The 26,622-nt window shown below is 41.5% G+C and overlaps 2 protein-coding genes across 6 annotated transcripts in view; both read left to right on the top strand.

The window, feature by feature from the left end:
* LOC115256091 (calcium-binding mitochondrial carrier protein Aralar1) overlaps positions 1-3,994 on the top strand; it is an 88,387-nt gene extending 84,393 nt beyond the window's left edge. For all 5 annotated transcript variants that reach the window (XM_029854346.2, XM_029854347.2, XM_029854348.2 and 2 more), the window contains 4 exons: positions 2,285-2,403; positions 2,479-2,649; positions 2,712-3,150; positions 3,218-3,994. In XM_029854346.2, coding sequence (XP_029710206.1) covers positions 2,285-2,403; positions 2,479-2,649; positions 2,712-3,150; positions 3,218-3,489 — 1,001 coding nt within the window. In that variant the 3' untranslated portion in view covers positions 3,490-3,994. The remainder of the gene's footprint in view (positions 1-2,284; positions 2,404-2,478; positions 2,650-2,711; positions 3,151-3,217) is intronic.
* Positions 1-26,622, top strand: part of LOC134285124 (uncharacterized) — a 225,755-nt gene that overhangs the window by 82,386 nt on the left and 116,747 nt on the right. The gene's annotated exons all lie outside the window — the stretch shown is intronic.

Raw genomic sequence — 26,622 nt, 5'->3', positions numbered from 1 at the left:
CTTGTGTTCCTTCTGGCGCTTCAGCTCCAGGATCATCTCACCCGTACGAGTACGTCTAATACTGCGTACGTCGGCTCCAAGACCCTCAAGCTTGGCGTCGCTTCGCATCATCTTCAAGACGTCCGAGTACTTAGACTGTTCCGTCTTGATGACGATAGCGTCGCCTTTCTCGCGCCTGGCACCTGCCTTCCTACGCCTTGGCTTGGCGTCCTGCACTTCTGCCTGCGGATTCACCTTCTTCTTCCTCTTCCGCTCTACCTTTGTCCAAGGAGGGTCCTCTCCTTGGATCGCCCTGCTCTGTGGCTGCTGAGGGCCTACCATTGGTCGCAACCCCTTGTTCCCATCGTTCCGGGACGGGCCAGCCTTTTCAGGCCCACCCTTCCCAGCTTTCCGGGAACCCTGGCTGGGGTCCGACTTTCCGGCATTACCACCGGCTTTCGGGGTTATTATATGCCTGGCCTTGCGGGCGCCGCCAGACAGCTCCTCACCTGACGGCTGCCTCGCCCGCTTCTGCGAATGCTTGTCACGTTTGTCACGAGCATTCGCTTCCACTCTCTTCGGACTACCCGCGAAGGAGAAGGCCTCCGTTTGTGTAAACTTAGATGCTTTCTCCTTTGCGGGTTCCGCCGTTGCTGCAGCCAGCAACGCGACCGCGTGCTCCTGCTTGGCCTCATCGACAGACGCTCTAAGCCGAAGCAAGGCCGTTTTCAGGTCCTTGCTTATATTCGACTTAGTTGTCGCAAAGTCGATAATTTTGCCAAGCTGCTGCTCAGCTACCTCTAATGCGGGCCGTCCTTTTCCTACTACTTGGCTGATGGCCCTCAGCAACCATGCTCCGTCCATAACCTCCGCCGGCTGGCTTGCCGTGGAGTGGACAGGAGCTCCCACGCTTGAGCTGCGTAAGCAGCTTCCAGCACCTGACTCCTCGCTTCTCCTTGTTGGAGACCTCATCAACCCGCTTCTTGCGAAGGGGTTGATCGCACCACTACTACCTACCTACTGCACCTGATTTCTGAATTTGATTGGATTTGTTACTCATGATTCGCACGAGAAAGAATGTCCACCACGCCAGAGCTCTGCATTAACGCGGTAAGGGACAGCTTACTGTGGGGGGTGCCCAGGTGCCCCACAGGCTCCGTTAAAGATCGAGCATCTTTTTCACCCCCTCGATCACTCATTCCTCGGCACGGGTCACTTGACACCTTGAATTGGGGTTAGTAGTCCTATTCTTAGCCGGCAACTACGCGGCTGACTCGCAAGCGGGGGGGTGCGTCAGGCCCCAGGACATCCGTCCCTGCTGCCCCAGCTGTTCCTGCTGTTCCATAGGAACTTAACTGCCTATGATCGCATAACTGTCCCATATGAATAGGAAACCCAGCAAATATGGGACTGATATGCGATCATGGGCAGTTAAAAGCATGATAAACCATGATGAAATTCCTTGAGGATTTCTCAGTGGAGCTCCTAGAAAAACTCATTCCCATCGGAGTTTCTTGGTAAAGGAACTCCTTGCGGATATTGTACAGAAATTCTTGGAGCAACTACTTGCGGGGTTTCCGGTGCAATTGTAGGTACAACTCTCCACAGAAATTCTCTGTGGAACTACTGAAGAAATTAACGATGAATCTAAAACTACAAGTAGTTACAGAGGAACTCCTACATAACTTTACAGCGCAACTCCTAGAATAATCCCCGATAGATCTTCTATTTCCCGGTGGTACTCCTGTGGAAATTCGCGGTGGAACTACTGGAGGAATTCCCTGTGCAACTTCTATAGGAATTCAAGGTCGAATTCCTAGCTTAGCTGGAACTCTTGAAGGGATTCACGGTGGAACTTATGCGGGAATTTACAGTGGAACTTCTACAGTTATTCCTGGTGGAGCTTCAAGAAAAATTATTCGTGCAAAATTAAAGAAATTTTCCTTGAAACTTCTAGAGCAATTCTCGGTAGAACTTCCAGAACAATTCCTAGCAACACATCTACATGACCTCCCGGTGAAATGTGTGCCTTAATTCCTACATGAATTTCTGGTGGAACTCCTATGGGAATTCCCGATCAAACTCTCAGAATAACTTGCAGATACTCCTACGGGAATTCTCGGTAGAACTGCTAGTGGAATTTCCGACCATACTTCTGCGAGAACTGATGGTGGAACTTCTGGATGAATTCCTTAATCGAATCATTTGGAATTTCTCCATAAATTTTGCCATTATTTTTTATCTGGGAAAGATTTAGTATTAGAATTATGGCACAAATGTAATGATTCTATTTCTACCCAACCAGCCGTCGGGGCCACTGCAGTCTACCCAATCGATTTGGTGAAGACGCGAATGCAGAACCAGCGAACTGGATCGTTCATCGGTGAAGTGGCCTATCGGAACTCGTGGGATTGTTGTAAAAAGGTAATTTACTCGCTCGAATGTTTCTTATTCATGGCCAATGTTTTGCAATAACCAACCTACTATTCTTCGCCATAGGTCATTCGCCATGAAGGCTTCCTCGGGTTGTACCGAGGTCTGGTGCCACAGCTGATGGGTGTGGCACCGGAAAAGGCCATCAAGCTGACCGTGAACGATTTCGTACGTGATAAGATGACCGACAAACAGGGCCAAATTCCACGGTGGGCTGAGGTTCTTGCCGGCGCTTGTGTAAGTTTATACCCATAGATTTCCCTTTAACCTTAAAATCCTAACGGTTATGTGCTTCGCAGGCCGGTGGTTCTCAGGTAATTTTCACCAACCCGCTGGAAATCGTGAAGATCCGGCTACAGGTGGCCGGTGAAATCGCGGGCGGTGCCAAGGTTCGAGCCTGGAACGTGGTCCGCGAACTGGGACTCTTCGGCCTGTACAAAGGAGCCCGTGCCTGTTTGCTACGCGACGTGCCATTCTCTGCCATCTATTTCCCGATGTACGCTCACACGAAAGCTGCCTTTGCCGATGAAGAGGGCTACAATCATCCGCTGACGTTGCTGGCGGCCGGTGCCATCGCCGGTATCCCGGCGGCTTCGCTGGTGACCCCGGCCGATGTGATCAAAACGCGACTCCAAGTGGTGGCCCGCACGGGACAGACCACCTACAACGGGGTGATCGATGCCGCCCGGAAAATCATGGCCGAAGAGGGACCACGTGCCTTTTGGAAGGGAACAGTTGGTAAGTTTAGCTGGGTTGTGTAACACGGCGGGGCGTAACAAAAACTAATTCTTTTCTCAATTGCCAGCCCGAGTCTTCCGCTCCTCACCTCAGTTCGGTGTTACCCTAGTTACTTATGAGCTGCTGCAGCGAATGCTGTACGTCGACTTTGGCGGTTCGAGGCCGGCCGGTTCGGACGTGGCCCAGACCAAACAGGAACTGTCTAAGCTGAACCCGGATCATGTTGGTGGCTACCAGGCGGCACTGCCGATGCTGAACGGAATCGAAACCAAGTTTGGACTGAGTTTGCCACGGTTTTCGTCCACGTTGAAGGCGTCCTCGGCCAAGCAGGCCTCTTGAAACCTGCTGGGATGGTTTGGGGGAGCTGGTGGTGGAGGCGACGGCGGCGGCACCGGAGAGGATGGCCGCGGCCGCGGAGGAGGTAACAAACGGTGGAGTAACTTCTTCTGGTAGCAACAGAACTTAGTAGGCTAGGCGTGACTGGACGGACGCCCAACAGGTGCGCGAGGAGTATTTATTGAGGAATGAACGAGAGAGCGTGCGAGTGTGTGTGGTTCGTTGAGAGCTACCGAGTTCCGGTAGGAATTGATGTCGCGAATGGAAGGAAGGCGTGGCGAGCACGCCGGATACTATACGTAGTTTAGACATGTTATAGAGCGTGATAGTTCTATTTTAATTCTCTAGTTCACACAAAACGTCAACGTCCGAGATGATTTAGTGATTTTCGTTATCAATCATTTGAGTGAGATTAATCGTTTTTAGAGTTTAAATTTGTACGACGGAAAATTGACGAAAAACAGATATATGAGAGAATAAAGTGCATTTGTTTTTACTAGGCATTTAATTTAGGCATGTTTTTATTTCAATAGGAAACCCCGGATATATTGTAGTATGTCACGAAAATGAATTTTGAGGGAAAGAAAATATCTACACACATATTCTAGAAACCAGCAGGCATGCATTAAAACTTGAATGTTTCACTATTTCTTCATGTTTCATTGGATCGTCTTTGCCTAGGGTAGATCAATCAGTTGTGGATCTTGAAATGACTTCTCAGAGTTGAGAATATCCACGTGCCAGATACGACACGAAAGAAGTCTAAGAAGTTTCAGGGCAGCGCCTAATAGAAGTGCTGTTTTCACCTGTTAACTATCTCTTTTTTGTTTGTCAAGAGGATCTTATCCTTATCTCTGCTGCTGGTTTAACTTTCGTGTTGCTTGAGAATGGTTCTGCTTTATTCAGGTGGCGGATCTGCTGCTTTCGCTTCCGTTTGTAACGATTCACGTTTTGCCGAGTCTCACGCTGCAGCATTATCGCCCACTCTGCGTTCTTCTCCTCCCTACCCGTCCAAAGGTGGTGTGCTGAGGCCTGCCCCGTTTCGACCCGTCTCGTCATGTCTGGTTCTAGGAACAGTCCCTTGCCACCCCATCACACCACCCGTCCCACAACCTCACGTCTTCTATCCGTCTGATTCTATCCGGGATTCTTCCTTGAGAGTCTTCCAGGGCTCCTTGATCCCACCAAATTCTTCTGAAATTTGTCACGAGAATCCTACAGAATTTCTTTCCGGTTTATCGGCGTTGCTCCCAGAGTCCATCGTGGAATGTTTCCTGGAGTTCTTCCTGCATTTTCCTCAAAAGAAATTTTCGTGAAGCTTTTTCCACAGACAAACAGACGTCTCACTCTCTTTCCATCGTTACCCTTTTTAACGGTCAGTTCAAATATTTTGTAGTTCGCAAATCTCTCGGTCACGGCGCTCGCATCGTTTTCGCTTCTGTTTGACATTTGCTCACTATCGCCACCTACTGAGTGGTTTGCGTAACACAGCGTGGTTAGCATTGGGCGATTATGATTTCGTAACGATGATTTTTATCGCAATTTGTTCCAAGTGATACGTCTGTTTGTCTGTGCTTTTTCTATGATTTATCCTGAGATCTCCACAAGAGTATCTCTCAGATATTGTCGTAAAATTTCTTCCAGAGTTTTACTCAGGATTTCTCTTGAAAACTTTACGCTATTCCCAAATTTTCCAAAGTATCTACAGAAATTGTTCCAGGGATTTCTACTAGAGCAGGACTTCATAAGGAGTTTTTTTACATTTTTTTTGCAGGAGTTCGTCCGTTAGCTTTCTTCTAGAGTTACTCTAGAATTGGTTGGAATTCCAACAGGATTTTCAGCCGATATAATTGAAGCTTCTGGTGTTTTTTAAGTTTCATTTGAGATTTATCTCGGAGTTTCTCTCAGAAGATTGCTTCTGAAGTTGGTCCTGGGACGTCTCTTGACTTTCTTCTAAGTAAGATTTTCTCCGGGCTGCCTTTTTGGATTTCTGCATGGGCTTCTAGAGTTTTTTTTGCAGGTTTTCTCTGAATTTTTCCTAAAACTCTTACCGAAATCCAAAATGCTAATTGTCCCGAGATTCTGTGTGTTCCTTCTTGGATTTCTTTAATAGTTGCTACTGAAATTCTTGCAGGTATTGTCCAGGATTTTTCAAATGTCTTCTGTAGGACTTACAGAATTTTATGTAAGAAATTCCTAGAGCAATATCAGAACGATTCATTCATTTATTTAGTTAACATCAAATTCATGATAATACTGAATCAACAATTTGCGCCATAATACTCGATTTGCAGCTGCAGCTCTCCAACGTCGATCACGCCCAACACTCACCAGATCACGTTCCACCTGGTTCGCCCATCGTGCTCTCTGCGCTCCACGCCTTCTTGTACCAACCGGATGGTTAGCAAACACCAGATTTGCAGGGTTGTTGTCCGGCATTCTTGCAACATGCCCTGCCCATCGTATCTTTCCGGCTTTGACGTCTTTCTGGATGCTAGGTTCGCCGTAAAGTGCAGCGAGCTCGTGGTTCATCCTTCTCCGCCACACACCGTTCTTCTGCACGCCGCCGAAGATCGTTCTGAGCACCCGTCGCTCGAAAACTCCAAGTGCTTGCAGGTCCTCCTTGAGCATCGCCCATGTCTCGTGTCCGTAGAAAACCACCGGTCTTATTAGCGTTTTGTACATGGTACATTTGGTGCGGGTGTGAATCTTTTTTGACCGCAGTTTCTTCTGGAGCCCGTAGTAGGCACGAATTACACTGATGAAGCGCCTTCGTATTTCACGGCTCACGTTATTGTCAGCCGTTAGCAAGGAACCGAGGTAAACGAATTCTTCTACCACCTCGAAAGTATCCCCGTCTATCGTAACATTGCTGCCAAGGTTTGTCCTGTCTCGCTCAGTCCCACCTACCAGCATGTACTTTGTCTTATCCGCATTCACCACCAGTCCGACCTTTGCTGCGTTTCAGGCGGGTGTACTGTTCTGCCACCGTTCCAAATGTTCTAGCAATAATATCCATGTCATCCGCAAAACAGACAAATTGGCTGGATTTCGTGAAGATCGTACCCCGGCTGTTGAGCCTGGCTTGTCGCATAACACCTTCCAGGGCGATGTTGAATAATAGGCAGGAAAGTCCATCACCTTGTCGTAGTCCCCGTCGAGATTCGAATGAACTGGATAGTTCACCCGAAATCCTTACGCTGTTCTGCACACCGTCCATCGTTGCTCTTATCAGTCTAGTCAGCTTCCCGGGAAAGCTGTTCTCGTCCATAATTTTCCATAGCTCTGTGCGGTCGATACTGTCGTATGCCGCTTTGAAGTCGATGAACAGGTGGTGCGTTGGGACCTGGTATTCACGGCATTTCTGGAGGATTTGCCGTACGGTGAAGATCTGGTTCGTTGTCGACCGGCCGTCGATGAAACCGGTTTGGTAACTTCCCACGAACTCATTTACTTTAGGTGAAAGACGACGGAAGATGATCTGGGATAGCACTTTGTAGGCGGCATTCAAAATGGTGATCGCTCGAAAGTTCTCACACATTAACTTGTCGTCTTTCTTGTGGATGGGACAGATTATCCCTTTCTTCCACTCCTCCGGTAGCTGTTCGGTTTCCCAGATCTTGACTTCTAACTGGTGCAGACAAGTGGCCAACTTTTCCGGGCCCATCTTGATGAGTTCTGCTGCGATACCGTCCTTACCAGCCGCTTTGTTGTTTTTGAGCTGGTGGATGGCATCCTTAACTTCCCTCAGTGTGGGAGTTGGTTCGTTCCCGTCCTCTGCTGCACCAACATAGTCATTTCCTCCGCTGCCTTGGTCCTCCGTGCCTACATTCTCTTCGCCATTCAAGTGCTCGTCAAAGTGCTGCTTCCACCTTTCGATCACCTCACGTTTGTCCGTCAGGAGGCTCCCGTCCTTATCCATGAAGATTTCGGCTTGCGGCACGTAGCCTTTGCGGGATGCGTTGAGCTTCTGGTAGAACTTACGTGTTTCTTGTGAACGGCACAGCAGTTCCATTTCGTCGCACTCCGCTTCCTCCAGGCGGCGCTTTTTCTCCCGGAAGAGACGGGTCTGCTGCTTCCGCTTCTGTTTGTATCGCTCCACATTCTGTCGGATTCCATGCTGCAGCATTACCGCCCGCGCTGCATCCTTCTCCTCCAGAACCGCTCTGCACTCCTCGTCGAACCAATCGTTTCGTCGACTTCGTTCTACGTACCCGATAGTGCTCTTGGCTGCGTTGTTGATGGCTGCTTTGACTGTACTCCAGCAGTCCTCTAGTCCGGCAACGCTGCCTCGAGATTCTGCGCGTATGCGGTGGCGACTTCCGGTTTTTTTTTCATTTAATTTATTTGAAAGGCTCATGCGTGCATGGCACATAACGGAGCCGAATCGTAATAGTAAACAATATAATTTTTACAAAGAAAGAAACCTAAAAAAAAATTAACTCTTGCGTGCTGTCTTTTTCGGCCGTAACACCTCCGTCGATGATGATCCCGCAGCACAGTGGTTCCAGCCCCATATGAGGGCGGCCATAAATATGATTTTTTCGAGTTTTATGATGAAACCGCTGAATTTGATGCATATTTGCATTCCAAATGCGTTTTTGTATTATTTAATCAAAATGGGCTCAATCGAGTTTTTGGCCTTACGGAGCCGAAATTCATTATTTTGCCATTTTGATTACCAACTGATTTGGGTATACTAATATTAGTTTAGGCAGTACATGGTACTGTTGAAAATGCTTTGACATCCATGTGCACAACAGAACATGTGCTCACATGGTACATGGTACATGGTACATGGTAGTCAAAACTGCTCAAGAATAGTGAAACACACATTATGTAATGGATAAAGAGGGTGAAAGTTGGAAACAAGTGTTCCGTGCAATGCAATGCGAGAGGTATTTGTTAGTTTTTGAGTAAATTGAAAGTACGACACTTAAATGACTACCACCAATCTGGTCGCAAACGGTCGCAGCTAAATTCGCCAGTAAATCATTGTTTAAGATTATAGGGAAGTTTTATAGAAGAACGTTCGAAGGGGTCGAAAGGGGAAACATTTTTTTCGGCTTGTTGAAAATTTTCAGTTTTTTATACTTTGTGGAAAAAGCATCTAATTTAGTCACACTTATTCAAACAAAATGATAAAGTATGGCATCTAAATTTGTGATTTCAACTATGTAAGAATCGAACACAATCAACCAAATACATGGCAAATGGATGAGACTTTTTAATAGAGTGATAAATGCATAGGACTGAAATTAGAAAAAAAATCAAATAAAATATCTACTCAAGAATATCTACTTTCATGAGCTCTGTGGAAAAGTTTCGGCATACATTTGATAAAAGTAATGATTGTCCCAAGTTATTAAAGCATTAAACTTGATGTTTCCGCAATGATATCACAGTTTCATTGAGGTCAAATTTTTGGATTAATGACCTATGGCGGAACCACTGTGCGCAGTAGCAAACTGGGCGCGACGATCGGCCGCTTCCTGCTTGTTCACCGCTTCCAGAACTGAGCTCTTCCATTTCGTTAATGTAGCCAATGCTTTCTCCTGTCTCATCCGTTGTTCTTCCGTTTCTTTTTGAACCCTTCTTTGCCGTTCTATTTCTTCCTGTTGTACTACAAATGCGACTGTTTGCGGTATTGCTTCTTCCTGAATTATTTCCTCCTCTATAATTACAATATCATCCGACAAAGCTGCACCTCCCGATTCTACGACCTCAGTGAAGGAAACTGGCTTCTGCTTTTGTTTCTGCTTTGGCTTCTTTGTACTCCTTTTTGGACGAGCCGCCTTGAAATGCCCTTCCTGGTTACACAAAAAACATTTCTCCTTCAATCCGTCGTAGAAGACCCTCACTCTCCATGAGCTTATCTCCAGCGAGGGGGGGATTTCTTTTCCGATTTCCAAATACACTCCCCTAACACCGGTGCATAGGTGGTCGAGGCCCAGACCGGCGGGAAATTTTTCTCGCGCAATTTTGCCAACATTTCCGTACTCGGTGAGAACTGCTGCTACGACGTTGTCATGCACCTCCGGAGGGAGATTGAACAGTCGAACGTAAGGGGCTGTCCATTAATTACGTAAGGGTTTATAGGGGGAGGGGGGGTTTGAAAAATCTTACGAGCCATACAAAAATTTTTGGGCTCTCATACAAAAAATCTTACAAGGGGGGGTGGGGGTGTCGAAAAATCGTAAAAAATCCCTTACGTAATTAATGGACAGCCCCTAAGCAACGTTGCTCCCCGCTGTAGTCACATTAACGTCCACTAATTTTCCACCGGAATATTGAAATTGAATGAATCTTGCGTTCCGATTCAATGTATCCTCCATCGCTTCCCGTGTTTTGTATTTAATACAAAGCGATTTTTGCTGTGGAAGTTTATAAACCACTTCCATTTGCAGATCCGCGTGAATCCGTTTTGTGAATTCCGCTATTTCCACCCACGACGGCGGCGAAGTCCCCGTGGGGAACCGAAACTGTAAAGTATTCGAGAACACTTCCATCGCGCACGGGCTTTGTTTTCGCAATCGACATCCGGTTGCTTCAGTCGCTCTAGATCGTACCGGGGCGGCCGCCGGTACTGTACATTGTTGATGATGGAGGGTTTTGTTTTGGGCGCAGTTTGACCATCACCAGGTAGTGATCAGAGTCGATATTAGCGCCACGATAGGTCCTGACGTCGATAATGTCGGAGAAGTGCCTTCCATCAATCAGAACGTGGTCGATTTGCGATTCCGTTTGTTGTGGTGATCTCCAGGTGTAACGATACGGGAGGCTGTGCTGGAAGAAGGTGCTACGAATGGCCATGTTCTTGGAGGCGGCGAAATCGATGAGGCGTAGGCCATTTTCGTTTGTCAGCTGGTGGGCGCTGAACTTTCCAGTCGTCGGTCTGAATTCCTCCTCCTGGCCTACCTGAGTTTAGGTCCCCTACGATGATCTTGACGTCGTGGTTTGGGCAGCGGTCGTACTCGCGTTCGAGCTGCGCGTAAAATGCGTCTTTGTCCGGAGTGAGGGCTGTGCACGTTTATTATGCTAATGTTGAAGAATCGGCCCTTGATCCTCAACCTGCACATTCTTTCGTCGATCGGCCACCAACCGATCACGCGCCTCTGCATGTCGCCCTTCACTATAAAAGCTGTTCCCAGCTCACGTGTGTTGCCACAACTCTGGTAGATGGTATGATTACCTCTAAACGTTCGCACCATAGATCCTGTCCAACACACCTCCTGCAGCGCTACGATGCCGAACAAGCGGTCCTTCAGTAGATCGGCGAGTATGCGGGTGCTCCCAATGAAGTTGAGAGATCGGCAGTTCCACGTACCGAGTTTCCAATCGCGAGTACTTTTTGTTCGCTGGGGTCGTTGCCGTTGGTCTCGGTTCGTATTATTCTGTTGCTGATTTTCCTTTACAATGGTGTTTTACGGCTGGCTCGTAGGGCCTGACACCAACCCCCTACTTTCCGGAGGACCATAGTGCACAGTTGAGCTTAGAGTCCTTCCCTGGCACTCGGACGTTGTTCAGCCGCTGTTGTAAGCTGCTCCTCCTGGAGAACAGACGCTCAGGATTGCCGAAGCAAACCCCCCCTCCCCCCACTCCTTCCCTGTCAGTCTATGACCAAAGTTCCCACCGGGGTTGGTTACCCGATCTTCCCTTAGGTTGCTCATGGTTTCCGGCCGGTACCACGAGGAGGTAGGGATAGGAGTTGCTGGGAAGAGGCTAGTGGATCACAATGGGATCTGAACTGCATTGCGCAGCATACCCAGCCTTTACCGTTCCAGTTTGACCAGCTACTTCTTTTTGGATGCCGATCAAAATATGGGGGCGGACTTGAGAATCAGAGAGCATTGGATAGACGTAATGTACATAATCGCCACATGGTGGTGAAATTCCAAACTGTTCGATCAATAGCCTGGAAGTATTCATAGTCCTGAACGAATTTGAAGAAGATCGTACGTTTCCACCTGACTTCAATCTCGTGTCCGCATAAACCCTATGAATGTGCATTTTAAATTAGGGGAATATAAACAGCTTTGTCGAATACTCCTTATTTGAATATATTTTATTATATGATGAACTTAATACTTTCGTGCTCGCTAGCGCCGCCTTGCGAGCAAATAATTATCTTATCTGAACTAAACAAAAAAGGCTATGACTTTCCGAATAACAACTTTGCTGAAGACATCGACCTTCTAACAAGACAGGATTATTATATACAGAAGATCCAAATGGAACACAGGTATCCGAAAGGATCATCATTCAAGCACAGGCAAACAGACGTAACACCTGATTTTTTTTTCGTGAAAATCCATCGTCCAATTCACACTACCATCGCCTGGTGGAAGTAATTCACGAAACGCTGCGTTGTGCAATATCGTCAACAGAAGGCGGTAGTGTGTCAAACGCAAAGAAAAACGATGGCGCACGCCTCTGGTTGTGAAGATTTAACCCTTATGTGGCCGACAGGGTACCCGGGTACCCAGCGCCCATTTAAAAAGCACGGAGTAGAAAAAAGCAAACAGTTTGTCGGACACATAACGGTTAAAATGATCGTTAAAAGTGTGGTCGATGGAAATTTCGCCAGTGTTACGGCTGTTTGTCTGTGACTCAAGGTTGCATGCCTCTAACCTGGGGCCCATTTGGACCCAATTGATTCAATTTTTGCGATGGCTTACTGCACGAATTTATACTGGCCTGATAACGCTCACACGAAATTTGAAGTTTGAAGGCCAGCATAAATTCGTGCAGTGGACCCTTCAAACTAGACCTTGATCTATTATTTAAAGGGAAGTCGAATGTATAGCATACCTAGGTTTACATGTCAAAGTTGGGCGATTTTGTATACCTGGGGTCTATTTAGACCCCAAATAGAGTTCTCAATATCTTCTGATTCTGATGTTTTAGAATATATATTCATGTCTTCAGCAACTTCGTTCGATAATTATAATCAGTCAAGCGCAGTCTGGCGGCGCATTGGTTAATTTGAAATTTCCCCAGAAAATGGTAAACGCCGGCATAGACAATTTGTTAATACAATATCTGCAAACGACATTATCTGAAGATCTTGAGTTTTTAGAAGCAAGACTTCTTCGGGAAGGTTTCTCAGTCAGTCAAGCGCTTACAGATAATTGACGGTTTGGTTCCAAACTCCACCATTAGGTGATGCCGGTGCGCATGTCAATTTTATATCTCATGTATCGCTGGATCACGGTCACTTCGAAAGATGACGTCTTAGAGAAAGTTGTTGTGAGGTCAATTGCTTACAGATGATGGAATGTTTGAATTGAACCTTCACATATAGGTGGCGCTAGTGAGCTTGCATACTTTACAACTCAGGATCCCACTACTATGTAGATGATTACATAGAAAGAAGGTGTGTTCGGCAAAGTTGTTCGATAGGTCAAGGAATTACAGATGATGGACATATCATACGCTAGTGAGCATAGACATTCCCGAAGATTCTGCAAAGTTGGTTGATGAATCAAAAACTTATAAAAGTCGAATTTTTGACTCCTAGAGATCATTAGTTTGAATTTAACTCACAATCATATAGATTCCTCATAATCACCATTTTGGTATGATCGTAAATATCTTTATTGTCCGTTAAAACACCCACAAGGCCATTTCTGGCTGATAATTATTGTTTTATGAAGCTTATTTTTTACTATAGAGGGTCCACCTCTTAAGTATATTCTCTGTGAAAATATACTTATGTCTGCAGTCCGTGTAAAGTAATCTAATCTGCGCAAATCTTAGTAATACGACCCTGAGGGTCCAACATATACGGAAGTCCAAAATCTATTGGTTATTCTATGAAGTCGGATCGGTAAGCAGATATTTGAATTTTCCTCAGAATTTATTTTGTTCCATTCTAGAATACTTATAAACAGTGTTGAAAAATTCATTTCGTCATATCTAAATTCAATCACCTACAGCTCATTTTAGAAGCTGAACCTGAGAATATGGTATATGAAAAACTTGTGCGGCTAGACCAGTTCTGCAAGAAAGTCACGGAAAAACCGCTATTTTTGTAACATTTAAGGTAAATGTCACGGACTACCTTCGAAAAATGCCAATGATATTCACGGTGAATATCATTTGGCATTTTTCAAAGGTAGTCCGTGACATTTACCTTAAATATTCGAAAAATATCGGTTTTTCCGTGACTTTCTTGCAGAACCGATCTAGCCGCACAAGTTTTTCATATACCATATTCTCAGGTTCAGCTTCTAAAATGAGCTGTAGGTGATTGAATTTAGATGTGACGAAATGAAATTTTCAACACTGCTTATAAATAGAAGAAAACAACTAGATTTTCTAAATTTAATTTCGAAGCCTTCCAAAGCCTGCAATAAAAATCATGACACAAATGGATATTGATCTGCAGGGTAATCAGAATACTATGTATCTAGAAAACGCGAGGTCAAATCTTGCCAAATTATACTACAAACTCACATGCACGCTATATATATAAGCACCACTTCCTATGTTCAAGAGTAAGACTTCACACCAATCAATGATAACTTGAACCATTATGAGTACAATGCCGTCAGAATCAATAGGAACTAACACAGTAAAAGTTACAGTCTAGTACCAAATCAAAAACAATCAGGTTCATAAAATGAACGAGAATAGTTACACCAGCAAAAGCATAAAGCACTTGCTTCAAGTCAGAACTAAAGCAGTAACAACATAACAGGAATAAAAATAAAGTAGAACATTTAGCTCAACAAGAAACATAAATAGAACCAAGCATATAGTACAGGAAATAATGAAAACATTTAGTAATAAAAGCAGTTTACCTCACGCACGCAGCGCAGCAACAAAAATTCATCAGGAAAGGAATACAGCAGTTCATTGAAATGCAGTGGAAACTATGCAGGTCGTTCGTAGAGACACTTCCCTAAATTATTACATTGCAGTGCACCTTCGTATCACGCTTTAACGCACAAATGTTACTGTTGATATACGCACCAGTTTCAATTGGCATCTACCGCAACAGGCAAACTGACATAAGCAACACCATCAATAATGTAGCTTCGTCACCGAAACATAGTTGCAATTTTTACACAGTTGATGAATGAAAATGGAAACAACTTGTGTCTTATGTCCGTTTGTCTGTGTTTCGATTTTCAATTAGACAAGACTTCGCATCAAGGCAATGGTTCTTTCTGCATCGTTTATCAACTCCATGTATTTTGTTTATCTGAAATGATGGTAGTAATTATGGCATGTAAAAATGGGATTTTTGATTATTTCTAAAATGTTTATCTAACTTCTGAATCATCGATTGTTTTATTTCCTGCACCATTTTTGATACTCTTCATGTTCCTACGTAACTACAATTTCTGGAATAATTTACATTTTCATTCAAAGTTAAGTTTTAAGTAATACGGATGCATTGATTTGAAGTCGTGGCTTTCAAATGTTTAACATTGCACTACACCGAATTACACTAAACCATGTATAAAAGGCTCCTGCCTGCCACTTTTACCAGAATCGTGATGCACTTTTCTGTTTTTTAGAGAAACTCGGTCAAAAGTCAAAGAAATATCTATATTTACTGAAATGTTTATTTTTTTTACCAAAACCATGTACATATAAAGTTAGATCATCACAACTGTTCACCGGATACCCTAACTAGAATCGAGTCCTAGACTGGCGATCAGGTGACATTAGATTGAAAAGAAATAAAATACCATATATTGAAATACCCGTTGTCGCGTTTTCCGTTACTTTTCCGACAACATCCCTAACCATTGGCTCTCTCTTCATTAGAATCATAGAAGTCCAACTGGAAGCACATACAATGTTTCCATCTGACCGAGCGTTTCCATGGGAATGCTACCGGACATTAGGTAGACTGGACGCCTGGACGGTTAAATCAACAGAAATTAGCATCAATCTCGGTTCGATATGCAAATTTCTCTTCTGATGAAACGACTTCATAACGGTCAAACAGTAGTGAAGCGGGCACCCCATCCCGGGAAAAGTCGGTTATATGTGAGCAATATGCCATTATTGATGATATATGGTTTGGTTTGCTGGTGACGACGTGTCACGGTCGTTGCGTACATCATCATATGGTGAATGCTGAGAACTTCTCAATCGATTACTTTCATTTGCAGATTATATTGGGAAATTTTATTTTTAATGATCGGCATTCGATTACGAGTTGTTCCAATTATGCCAAAAATGGAACACCTGTGACGAAGAGTGTTTTGAGAGCAGTGTAAGACAGCATGCTTCAGCATGGTACCCGGCAGCACATGGAACAGCACAAGCATCAGTAGAACCGTATCTGTGATGTATTTTTTTAGTTACCTCTTACCTCTTAAATTTTTATACCTGTTTCATTTGAGACTCAAATGACAAACGGTTTTATTTTAAGTGCATTCATGGTGCAGTAACTGAATCATATTAGCTTGATAGGGCAGTGCATAAAGCCTGTATCCGCAAAAATCGGGACACAGAAATACAGATGTAACTCTGCAATAGATACAATAAAATTGTTCAAATTTGTACTAATAACATCTTAAGATGTGTTCATTTCATCTACAAAATTTCATGTGAATCGGTGTAGTACTTTTTGTTGTTGCAATAAAAGAGTCGAATGTGCGCCATTGAATTTTGTACAGCCCCTAGTTTTGCTTGTCAGCGCTGCAACTTTTGAATTTGGCATGGGAAATGGCTGAAATTTTGAACACAAACCTCTCAATCTACATTTGTTGCGTAGGCAAAATTTCAAAAAAATCAATGCACTATCAAGAATTTTATAGTCGAAACATGTATTGGGACTGAACGTGATTTTAGCCCCTCAGACAGCAATTAGTCAGCACCCTTTATTGTTTCGATTGTACTGTACTACTAGTATTATACCAATAATTATCAAATTTTGCAGGCATAATATACACATAATCTACTACCTTCTGTGAAAATTTCATGAAAATTGGCAGAGAAATTCAAAAGTTATGAATAGGCAAACATCGCATATAGAAACACGAAAAAAATCCACTTATACTCACCCCTATCAACACCAGTAGCTTTCAAACCAATTGATCAAAGCTGATGAAATTTTGCAAAAAAATGTTTTTATAAGTCTCATAACTGCTCACGAAATTTCATAATCATCATTACAGAACTATGAACTCTCAGTCATCGACCACATCTCGAAGCGGACAGACGTTCTGTTCACTCACTCGTTCGTTTTTGTGCTCGCGGTTAATTGGTGGTATAACAATAGAATCGTACGATCGAAATGTCGGGTGTATCGGTAAAAAATACATTGGCTTTTCTTTTTCCTGGAGATGCCGCGCAATCAGCCGTGATGGATATGGTGCGTTTTGTCAAAACGCTCAACGGCGATCCGTAGTTGATGGACACAGCGTACAAGATTTCTGATGAAAAATCTGTTTTCATCCGCTTCAAATCCGAGGAAGCCATGAATTTTGTGCTCGCTAACAATGACAAGTCACTGCCTTTCCATTATTGCAATGGCAATAAAGTGGCTGTCCGTATGTCGGTAGCAGGGAATACACGCTACGTGCGTGTGTTCGATCTGCCTCCAGAAGTATCCGATGCTGATCTAGCAGCAGTAATGCAGAGGTATGGGAAAGTGAAGCGTACCGTATGTGAGCGATTCCCGGCAGAATGTGAACTCGATTTGTTTACTGGTGTTCGTGGTCTATACAAAGATAGGGTTACCATACTTGTCATACACGAAAAGAGTACATTCAAGAATTCTTATAAAAGAGTACAAAAGAGCACGGTTTCTGAAGTGGTTATTGCTTACAATTCAGGCGTTCGATTTGAATAGGTCCTAAGTTTGCTGTGATTCCTATGTAGATTCGACCTATTCAAATCGAACGCCAGAATTGAAAGTTGCATTTTGGTCACGAATTCCTTTAAAAGTTTTGTATGTAATTCAGAAAACTTAAGTTTTATACTAAACTTTAGAAGTCGTGAATTTTTGGAGTTCTTTGATATTAGGAACGCTGTAAACAATGAAACCTAGAGGTAGGTCATTTTTGAGGGAGAATGTACGTAAGCAAAGAACGGATAGTAATATAATTTTTATCTTTTTAATACATGGAGAGCTAAAGGGCTGAAAAGCAGCGACTTTTTAAACGCAACTTTTTTTTAATTGGTAAATCAATGTGCTTTTGAGAGCTGATTCTGAAAAAAAGATGAACTCTTTGTTCGCTCTTTCTGTCATTTATTTAATAAGACGTCAAAATAAAGTTTTGAGTTATTAGCCTCTGCATGCTGTGAAATTTGTACTTTTACTGCGAGTACTGTGTTCAAAATTCCTGGGAGAGTGAGCAGAACAGAACCAAAACAGAGCTTGCATACACAGGCTAATATTTGAAAAGCGAGGGGTGCTAAAGCTTTATAAATTGCATCCCACTAAAGAAATATATATTATATATATTAATTGTTAGAATCGATAATTTTACTGAAATGTTTTATCAGGAAAATGTATGTTTGTAAAAAAAGAGTACAGTTGGGGTTTTATTACAAAAAAGAATAGTACGCCTAATTTTTTGCTGAAAAAGAGTACATGTACTCTTAAAAGAGTACGTCTGGTAACCCTATACAAAGAGATTCCGGATATTCTCTATTTCCGCAATCGGAAAGGCAGAATATACTACGAAGGAGTTACACTGAAGTGTTTTGCCTGCAAGTCCGATACGCATTTGAAGAAAAGTTGCCCAGTAGTACAAGAACGACAGTGCGCGAAAGCGCAGAAGCAGCCGACGGCAGTGCTTGAAACTGCTGTTCGAAAAGAAGAAGAAGAAGATAAAGGCGTATCTTTCGCAGCAGCAGCAGCGGTCGATACGGATTCTCACACTGGTAAAAAAACAGGCGAGAAGAAACAGCAGAAAACAAAAAAGATGGATGCTAAGCGACAACGGTCATCCGATACGGATCGAGATTCGGACGTCGCGGACAGCCAGGCCCACAAGAAGATTAACCCCTCGATGAGCGAAAGCGATGATAGCCTGACCATCGTACCCGATTCTTCTCCTAACAAGGGTACAGGGTGCAGGGTGCGGATTCCAACCTACGAATGGATCTCAGATGAAAAAGAACGACAATCGACAATCGAAGAGGATAAGCAGAGGATCGCCATCGTAACCAATACCCCGGTGGATGAAATAGTTTTTTATCATAATTAGTTTTTTTTTCGTTTTATTTTAATTATATTATTGTATAACATAAAATAGAAGAATCGGCTCCGTAAAGTGTTACACACGCCTGAGCCTACCAAATAAATAAACTAGTAAAAAAAAGAACTATGAACTGTAGTGTAAAATAACCATCTGTTATGCGAATGAAAATAGGTCATTATTGTACAAAATGCTTAAACCATGTCTGTTTGTTTTTATCCACAGTCAAAAGTAATGCATCGATTTTTATGAAATTTGGCACAAATAATGAACATACACCAAAGAGTTCTCAGTCAATTATTTGGTCAATTTTACCGATTCATTACAGATCTACAGCCGTACTTCTGTGTTCCGATTATTGCGGATACATGCTTTACACTGTTAAAACTAATCCATTCTCATCGTTATGTTGTTGATGGAGAAAATAATCGAAATTTTTCGAAAGCTTTTTTTCGGTGATTTTTTCGAAAATTTCTTCTCGGCAATCTGTTTGTAAATGGCTTCGGTAGTTCATTAAAACTTTGATCAGCACTTCAGGAATTCTTTTGGCGATTGTTTTTTGGAAACTTCTGCGGCAATTCCTTCTAAATTTCTAAATTCGCTTAGAAAATGTCATGGGAAGCTTTTTTTTGGAAATTTCTCTGGAAATTCTCTCAACCATTCCATTGGAAACTTCTTTGACAATTCCTTTGGAAATTCAGGAATTGCTATTTGGTGTTGCCGAAGGAAACAAATCAAAAGGGGTTACAGAAGGAATTCACAAATGAAATTTTAAAGGAATCGCGAAGAATAGTCGTAGAAATTTAGGGGCTTTCAAAGGAATGGAAGATTTTCAATAGGACAGCTGATGACATTTATTACACATTTTCAAAGGAATTGCTGATAAAACGCATAACAAAATCGATTCTAAACAAGGCCAAAATGAATTGCCCATGCATTCCTGAAGAAACTTTCGCGGAAATTCCTTGATACATTACTGAATATTTCACAAAGAAATTGTCTGAAGTATTCTCATGAGAAGAACTCTTATTACAGAAGAAATTCACAAAAGAATTGTTAAAAGTATTCCAAATAGCATGGATAAAGAAACTCCCAGAGAAATATCCGAATAAGTTCCTGAAAAATTGCTCAAGGAAATCTACAAGATTTTTTTTCTACATCTACAAGAATTGCCGAAGAAATTTAAAAAAAAATCCCAGAATCATTGTCGGATGAATTATTAAAGGCATTACCAAAAGAATTCACAAAGAAATATTAAAATTACTAAAATAAATGCTGAAACAATTTTCCCTCCTTAAGAAATTTTCTATGTTCCTACTGATGAAACATCAATGGATGTGCAGACAGATTTTTGGGAGAAATTCTCAATTTTATTAGGCCGATGCAAATACATATTTAATTTGTTTTATGTCACCTCCCTCCCTTCAAAAATGCCAATATATTGAAGGGGTGCAAACAAACATAGTGGCCAATGACTCCATCTATCTATATAAATAAAAATGGATTGGTGTGTTTGTATGTCACGAATAGGTTCGGGAACGGGTCAACAGATCGACGAGATTCTTTCACGCTCCGACGTGTTCGTACGAAAAAATAATAAGGAAAAGTGACCGGGAAGGCAAGAAAAACGGGAAAATCAGAAATTCCATTTTGAGGGGCATTTCTTCATGGAACCGGATGTCGAAAAACAGAGTGGGCAGGCAGTACGACGATTGCCGGGACTGCTAGTTTTCAATAGAATAATAAAAAGCAACGTGAATGGATTGGGAGGGTTCGACTGAGTGGGATAGTTATGCTACGGAAACGGCTAAGCAGTCTCGAGGAAATCAAACGATACTATTTGATTTCACCCAACGTATCGACCACTTTTTTGGTCTTCTTCAGTGGTTAATCGCTATTATCGTTTTTCGTCAAATTTTTTGCATACACACTTAGATAAAATCACCGACTTTGGTAATATTTTACCGAAAACTCAACCGTTAAGATTTGTTTTCCGAAAAAAAAAATCGGTAAGCTGGCAAAATATATCGAACTTCGTTAACGTTTGATAGATAACCGATAACATTTTACCAAAATTTTGTAATTTTTCACAGAATTTCGGCAAAACCCATTACCGAACGCTCAGCAGTTGAGATTTCGGTAAAAATTACTGAACGCGATTGGCTGTGTAGAACTGTCGGATTCTTGTTAACTGTTTTGTACATCAAGGTGGTGAATTAGTGATTCGTAGCTAGTTTCAAATTCTTCGTCACTTATTCTTCCACTTGTTTTAGGCACTGTTTAGTTTTTTGCACGCCTCCTTAGCAAATTTGTACCTACTATCTTTTATAACTTAACGCAATATGATGAAATTGAATATAATAACATTATATTCTAAAAGAATTATTTAACCCTTCAGCAGTCACTCTGTTGTATTTTGTACAAAACGTTAAAAAAGATCTCCTCTTCATAAATCGACGTGTTTCTGGTAGTAGTGACCAATTCCTGTAAGATTGAAGATTTTTATTTACTCGTGCATTATTTTGCTTTGACTTTTTTGTTATTATCTATAAAACATTCATGAGAAATTATAGTTGAACTCTTTTGAGGACTACATAAGAATTTCCTAGTTCCTGTATGAATTCTTTTCAAATTATCTTCCAATACTATTCGCTGGAAAAATTCTTCCCGAAAATCTTGAAATAATTAAAAAGAAATCATCAGGTAATCCTGGAGAAAATCTTGGGTACATCACTGAAAAGATGATAGAAGGATTACGGAAAGTTTTGAAAATAATTAATAAGAGAACCTGAGAAATTTCTGAAGAAATCATTTGAGGAATTCATGGAGCAATCGCTGGAAGAATTCCCGGGGCAATTCCTGGAAGATTTTCTGAATAAATCCCTGAAGAAACACCTGGATGAATTCTTGGAGCAATTCTTACAGGAATGCCTGGGAGGAAGCGCTGTAGAATCCCTGGAGAAATACCCGGAGGAATTCCTGTATAAATTATTGGAGGAATACCTAGAGAAATATCTGAAGTGATCTCATGAGGAAATCCTAGATAAATTTCTGGAGGATTCCTTGTAGGAAATTCTGAAGAAATACTGGAGGAATTCTGGGGACATCCTTAGAAAATTTCAAAAGAAATCTCTTGATGAATTCCTAGAGGAAATCTTAGAGAAATTTCAGAAGGAATCCTTGGAGGAATTATTCAAGAAATCCCTGATGGAATTCCTGGAGAAATCCCTGAAGTAATTCCTGAGAAAATCTCCAGAGAGAATCCTGGCGGAATCCCAGGAGAAGCTTCTGAACAAATTCCTGGCGTAATTCCTGGAAGAATTCTTGGATGAGACCCAGAAAGAATTCCTGAAGAAATTTCTTGGATGAATTCTTGGAGCAATCCCTGGAAAATCCTGGAGAAATCTCCAAAGCAATTCTAGGAGGAATTGCTGGGAATAGTTCTGAGAAAAAAAATCCCTTGAGAAATTCCACTAGGATTTCCTAAAAGAACCTTTGGAGGAATTTCTGGAGGATTCCCTGGAGGAATCTCTGGGAATATCCCTAGAGAAATTCATGGAGAAATCCCTGGAGGAATCTCTGAAGCAAATTCTGGACGAATCTCTGGAGGAATTCCTAGAGAAATGTCTGGAGGAAAGCCAGAAAAATATCTGAAAGTATCCCTGAAGAATTTTCTGTAAGAATCTCTGAAAAAATCCTTCAAGAATTTCCTGGAGGAATTCTTGACATAATTTCTGAAGGATGTCCAGCACGATTCCTGGAGGAATATGTGGTGTATTTCCCGAAGAAATTCCTGGATAAAATCATGGATGAATGCCTGGAGGAATTCCTAGAGATATTCTTGTGGGAATTGCTGGAAGATTCTTGAAGGAATTCTTGAAAGAATTACTGAATGAATTTCTAGAGGAATCTCCAGAGAAATTCTGGGAGATTTCTATTTATTTTTCTGTTATTTTTCTATTTCTGAACAAAATCTATTGAGAAAATTCTGTAGGAATTTCTAGACTTTGACCAGACCTCCCTCCCAATCTAAAAGTCTACGTTATTTTAGGTCGGCTCTATCACGTGTTAACTAATTTTCAAACGGAATTTGAATAAACTGAAGTTTGATAACTAAGAAGGCAGGCTAAGCCGGTTATTATGGTGCCACTTTCAAACTTGCGTAGCTCTTTTCCTGCTTCACCGGAAGCAGCTCCACAGTTTCTCTTAAAAATCTTTTCTCCACATCTGTGCAGTTATGAAGTTTTCAGTGGAATTTCGATCGAGATAAATAAATCGGCCATTTCAATGATAATGTTGGTTTATATCATAGAATAACATTTTTGTTAACCCTCTAATACCCAAATTTTTTATTTAGATCTTTTGGTGTGTTATATGTGTTATCCGTTGTTGAATGTTTGTAATGTTCAGTCTGTAGAGGCCGAAAGGTCGAATACGGTGTAATTGTCTTTTTTTTTAAATATCATTTTTCGTCATCTAAAATCGATTTAAACATGTTTTGGAAGATGATTCTTTTGATTTCTCGAATTTGTGAATTTTGGTTTTTGATTTTTCTAATTTTTTTTTGAGCATCCCTGCACTTTTATATTTTTCCTGGAAGCCTATTTGGCCTACCGATTTTTCAAGACGAAAACATTTTGAGATTTTATGATTATTGTTAAATTCAAGGATGGAAGAAAATCACTTCTAACGATAAATGATACACGATACGAACAATCAAAGATAGCCGTTGCTCATGTGGTAGCATGATGCGACATCCTCGCACTGTGCCCGCATCTGATGCACGCTTTATCGCGGGATCTATCGTTATCGGATCATGTTACAAGTCGCGATAAACTTTATTCATCACGATTGATGCCACTTATGCACCCGGAACCCGAATTCATGACCAGGAATATTACACTCATATACATTTCGCGAAGGTTCAGCAATAAGAATGCACAAAAAGTGATTGATAATCGAAATTTATCATTTCGGCTTCATGATAACGATCGCATCGCGGCCGCACATGCCGAGCGATTCATTATTCGCGGAGCATGGTTTGTTATGAATGCTTGACGACAAAATTCTATCATTGTTGCTATGATCGCGCGATGCCTTCCAACCGCGACACATTTGGGATCCTATCATGATCACTAGATTTCCATCCTTGGTTAAATTGTATATTTTAAATTTTTTTTTCATGAAAAAAATAATTTTTCGTTTAATTTTTAGGCAAATAATTTTAGTGTATATTCAACTTCCTTAAACTGTTCTACTATAACAGAATGATTTAGGAAAAAAAATAAAATACGTTAATTGTTGCGATTAAATACACTAGATTACAGCATTTTTGAACTCGGTGAGCTGATGATCATTTTTGGTGTAGAATCATGCCCTGAGTTCGAAAACGCGAAAGAAAAAATTTACAGTAGAGCGGAAATTTTTTCGACTTTCCATAGGGTAGAAGCTTCAGTTTTGGCCAGCCCGGAGTTTTGGCCATAGTGCGGTATTCAGCCTGTAACGATCTAAATTGGCATAAATTTATTTTTTACTAGTAGATTATAATATAATAATATGATTGCAGCTGTTAAAACCATACATTTTGATTAAAAACTGGAACAAAGAAAATAATTTCCTTAAAAAATCAGCTCCCATATATCTATTTTGGCCAGGGTGCTTCTAATTTGGCCACTCCCATAAGAAATACACGCGATTGGCCAAAATAGAAACCAATGCTGAGAATATGGCCAAAACTGCGGCAAGACTTCTATTTTGGCCAGTGCCACTTTTAATACAAAAATCAAGTATTAGCTTGATTTTTGCATTTTTCCTATAAAGTATAGATATGAACCTTTCATTTAACACATTGGTAGTTTTCATTGGATTATTGGTTATTTTTTTAAAAATGATTTCCCTTAGACTGGCCAAAACCGGTGCCCGCACCCTACAAGGTTGATGATTTGAAATCGATTTTTGTTCTATTTTTAAGCAAAATCGCTCAATTCAAACATCTAATTCTCCGTAATCAATGCTCCGATTGAGCTGAAATTTTTACTGTTACTCGCCTACATATGATATGTCAAATAAACGTCGAGAAAGAATTTTTAAGTTGGTTTTTTCTTATTGAAAAAAAAAGCATTTCTTCGAAAATTTTTGAGACTTTTGCTAAAATTTAAGAAGATCGTCCATAAAACTCGCCAATATCTTTCATCAATCTGACGCAAAACCTGTATTCAGATGATCGAATGGTATTGTATTCAGCTTTTAATTTATGGAAAAGATTTAAAATTGGTTGAACAAAACGCAATATATTTGAATTTTAGTAAATTACATATTTTGAAAAGTGGCAAAACTCGATATTGTGCTAAAACTCAAAAACTGTTCTACTTAAAATTTTTTGAAGGTCGGTTTCGAAATCAGCACTGAATTGTGCTTCAAAAATTTTGGTTGTTGACAGAAGTTCACGACTTTCATTTTATTTTGTAAACTTGTGATACAAATGAAACAATGACATTCAAAAGGTGACCTAAACATCAATTTTTCAATGATTTTAAAAAATGTTAATACGCTTTAGAAGACACCAAAACCCATTGTGAGATATACAGAACAGTCCTAAATACCAGCTAAAAATATAAAAGTTTTAATTGCCCAGGCAAGAAAAAATACAAAAATGCTCAAACTATACCCCGTCTAAAGGCGGGGTTGGGTATTAGAGGGTTAAACGTATAATAATAAGACGGGCTTGGTGGTCGAGTGGCTACCGCTTCTGATTCGTATGCATAAGGTCCTGGGCTTAATATCTGGCCCGTCCTTTTCCTCCTACTTTCCTTGAAGAAATTTGTGGAGAAATTGCTGAAGGAATACCTAAGGGAACCCATGATAAATTAATGAAGGTATTCCTGGAGAACTTCTTGGAAGAATTTCTGAAGAAATCCATAGAGAATTTCCTGGAAGAATCCTTGGAGGAACTTCTGGAGGATTTCCTGGTGGACTCTTCGAAGGATTTCCTGAAGGAATCCGTGGAAAAACCCCTGGAAGAAATCGTGAATAAATTCATGGAGAAATCTCTGGAGTAGTTCCTGAAGCCTGCCGAGGGCTGAAAGTCTCTTTAATAAAGATAAAAAAAAAAAAAGTTCCTGAAGCAATTCCTGATGGAATCTCGAGAGAAGTCACTGGAGAAATGCCTGGAAGAATCCCTAGAGGAATTGCTAGTACAGTTTCTGAAAGATGCAATTCCTGGGGTAATTTCTGAAGGAGTTCCTGGAGAAATTCCTGGATAAAATCCTGGAGGAATCCCTAGATGAATTCCTAGAAGTATTCCTGTGGGAATTGCTGGAGGAATCCATGATGAAATTCCTTGAGGAATCTCTAGAGGAATTTGCGAAAGAATAACTGAAGAAGTTTCTAGAGGAAATGACTTAGGAATTCTGGGAGATTCGTATTATTTTTATATTTCTGAAAAAAAATCCTGGAGGAATTTCTAGCGAAAGTTTTGGAGAAATGCCTAGAGAAATCCTCGAAGAAATTCCTGAAGAAATCCCTGGAGAAATCCTTGAAGCAATTTTTGAAGAAATCTCTAGAGGAATTCCTGGAGGAGGACCTGGAGAAATCCCTGAAAAAAACCTGAAGGTATTCCTGGCGAATTTCCTGGAAAAGATTCTTGAAATCCCTAGCGGATTTGCTGGAAGAATCCTTAGAGGAACTTCTGGAGGATTTCCTGGAAGAATAATCGAAGGATTTCCTGGAGAAATCCTTGGAAAATCCCTGGAGAATTTCGTGGAGAAACCCCTAGAGAAATTCTAGAAACAATTCATGATGGAATCTCAGGAGAAATTCCTGGATAAATGCCTGGAGGAATCCGTGAAAAATTCTTGAGGGTAATCCTGGAGAATTTCCTGGAAGGATTTCTGAAAATATCCCCAGAAGATTTTCTGGAAAATTTCCTAGAGAAATTTCTGCCATAATTTCTGAAGGATGTCCA

The sequence above is a fragment of the Aedes albopictus genome, chromosome 1, assembly GCF_035046485.1.
Source record: "Aedes albopictus strain Foshan chromosome 1, AalbF5, whole genome shotgun sequence".
Classification (NCBI taxonomy): domain Eukaryota; kingdom Metazoa; phylum Arthropoda; class Insecta; order Diptera; family Culicidae; genus Aedes; species Aedes albopictus.
The sequence above is the reverse complement of the archived record's forward strand: the minus strand, read 5'-3'. Positions and strand labels throughout refer to the sequence as shown.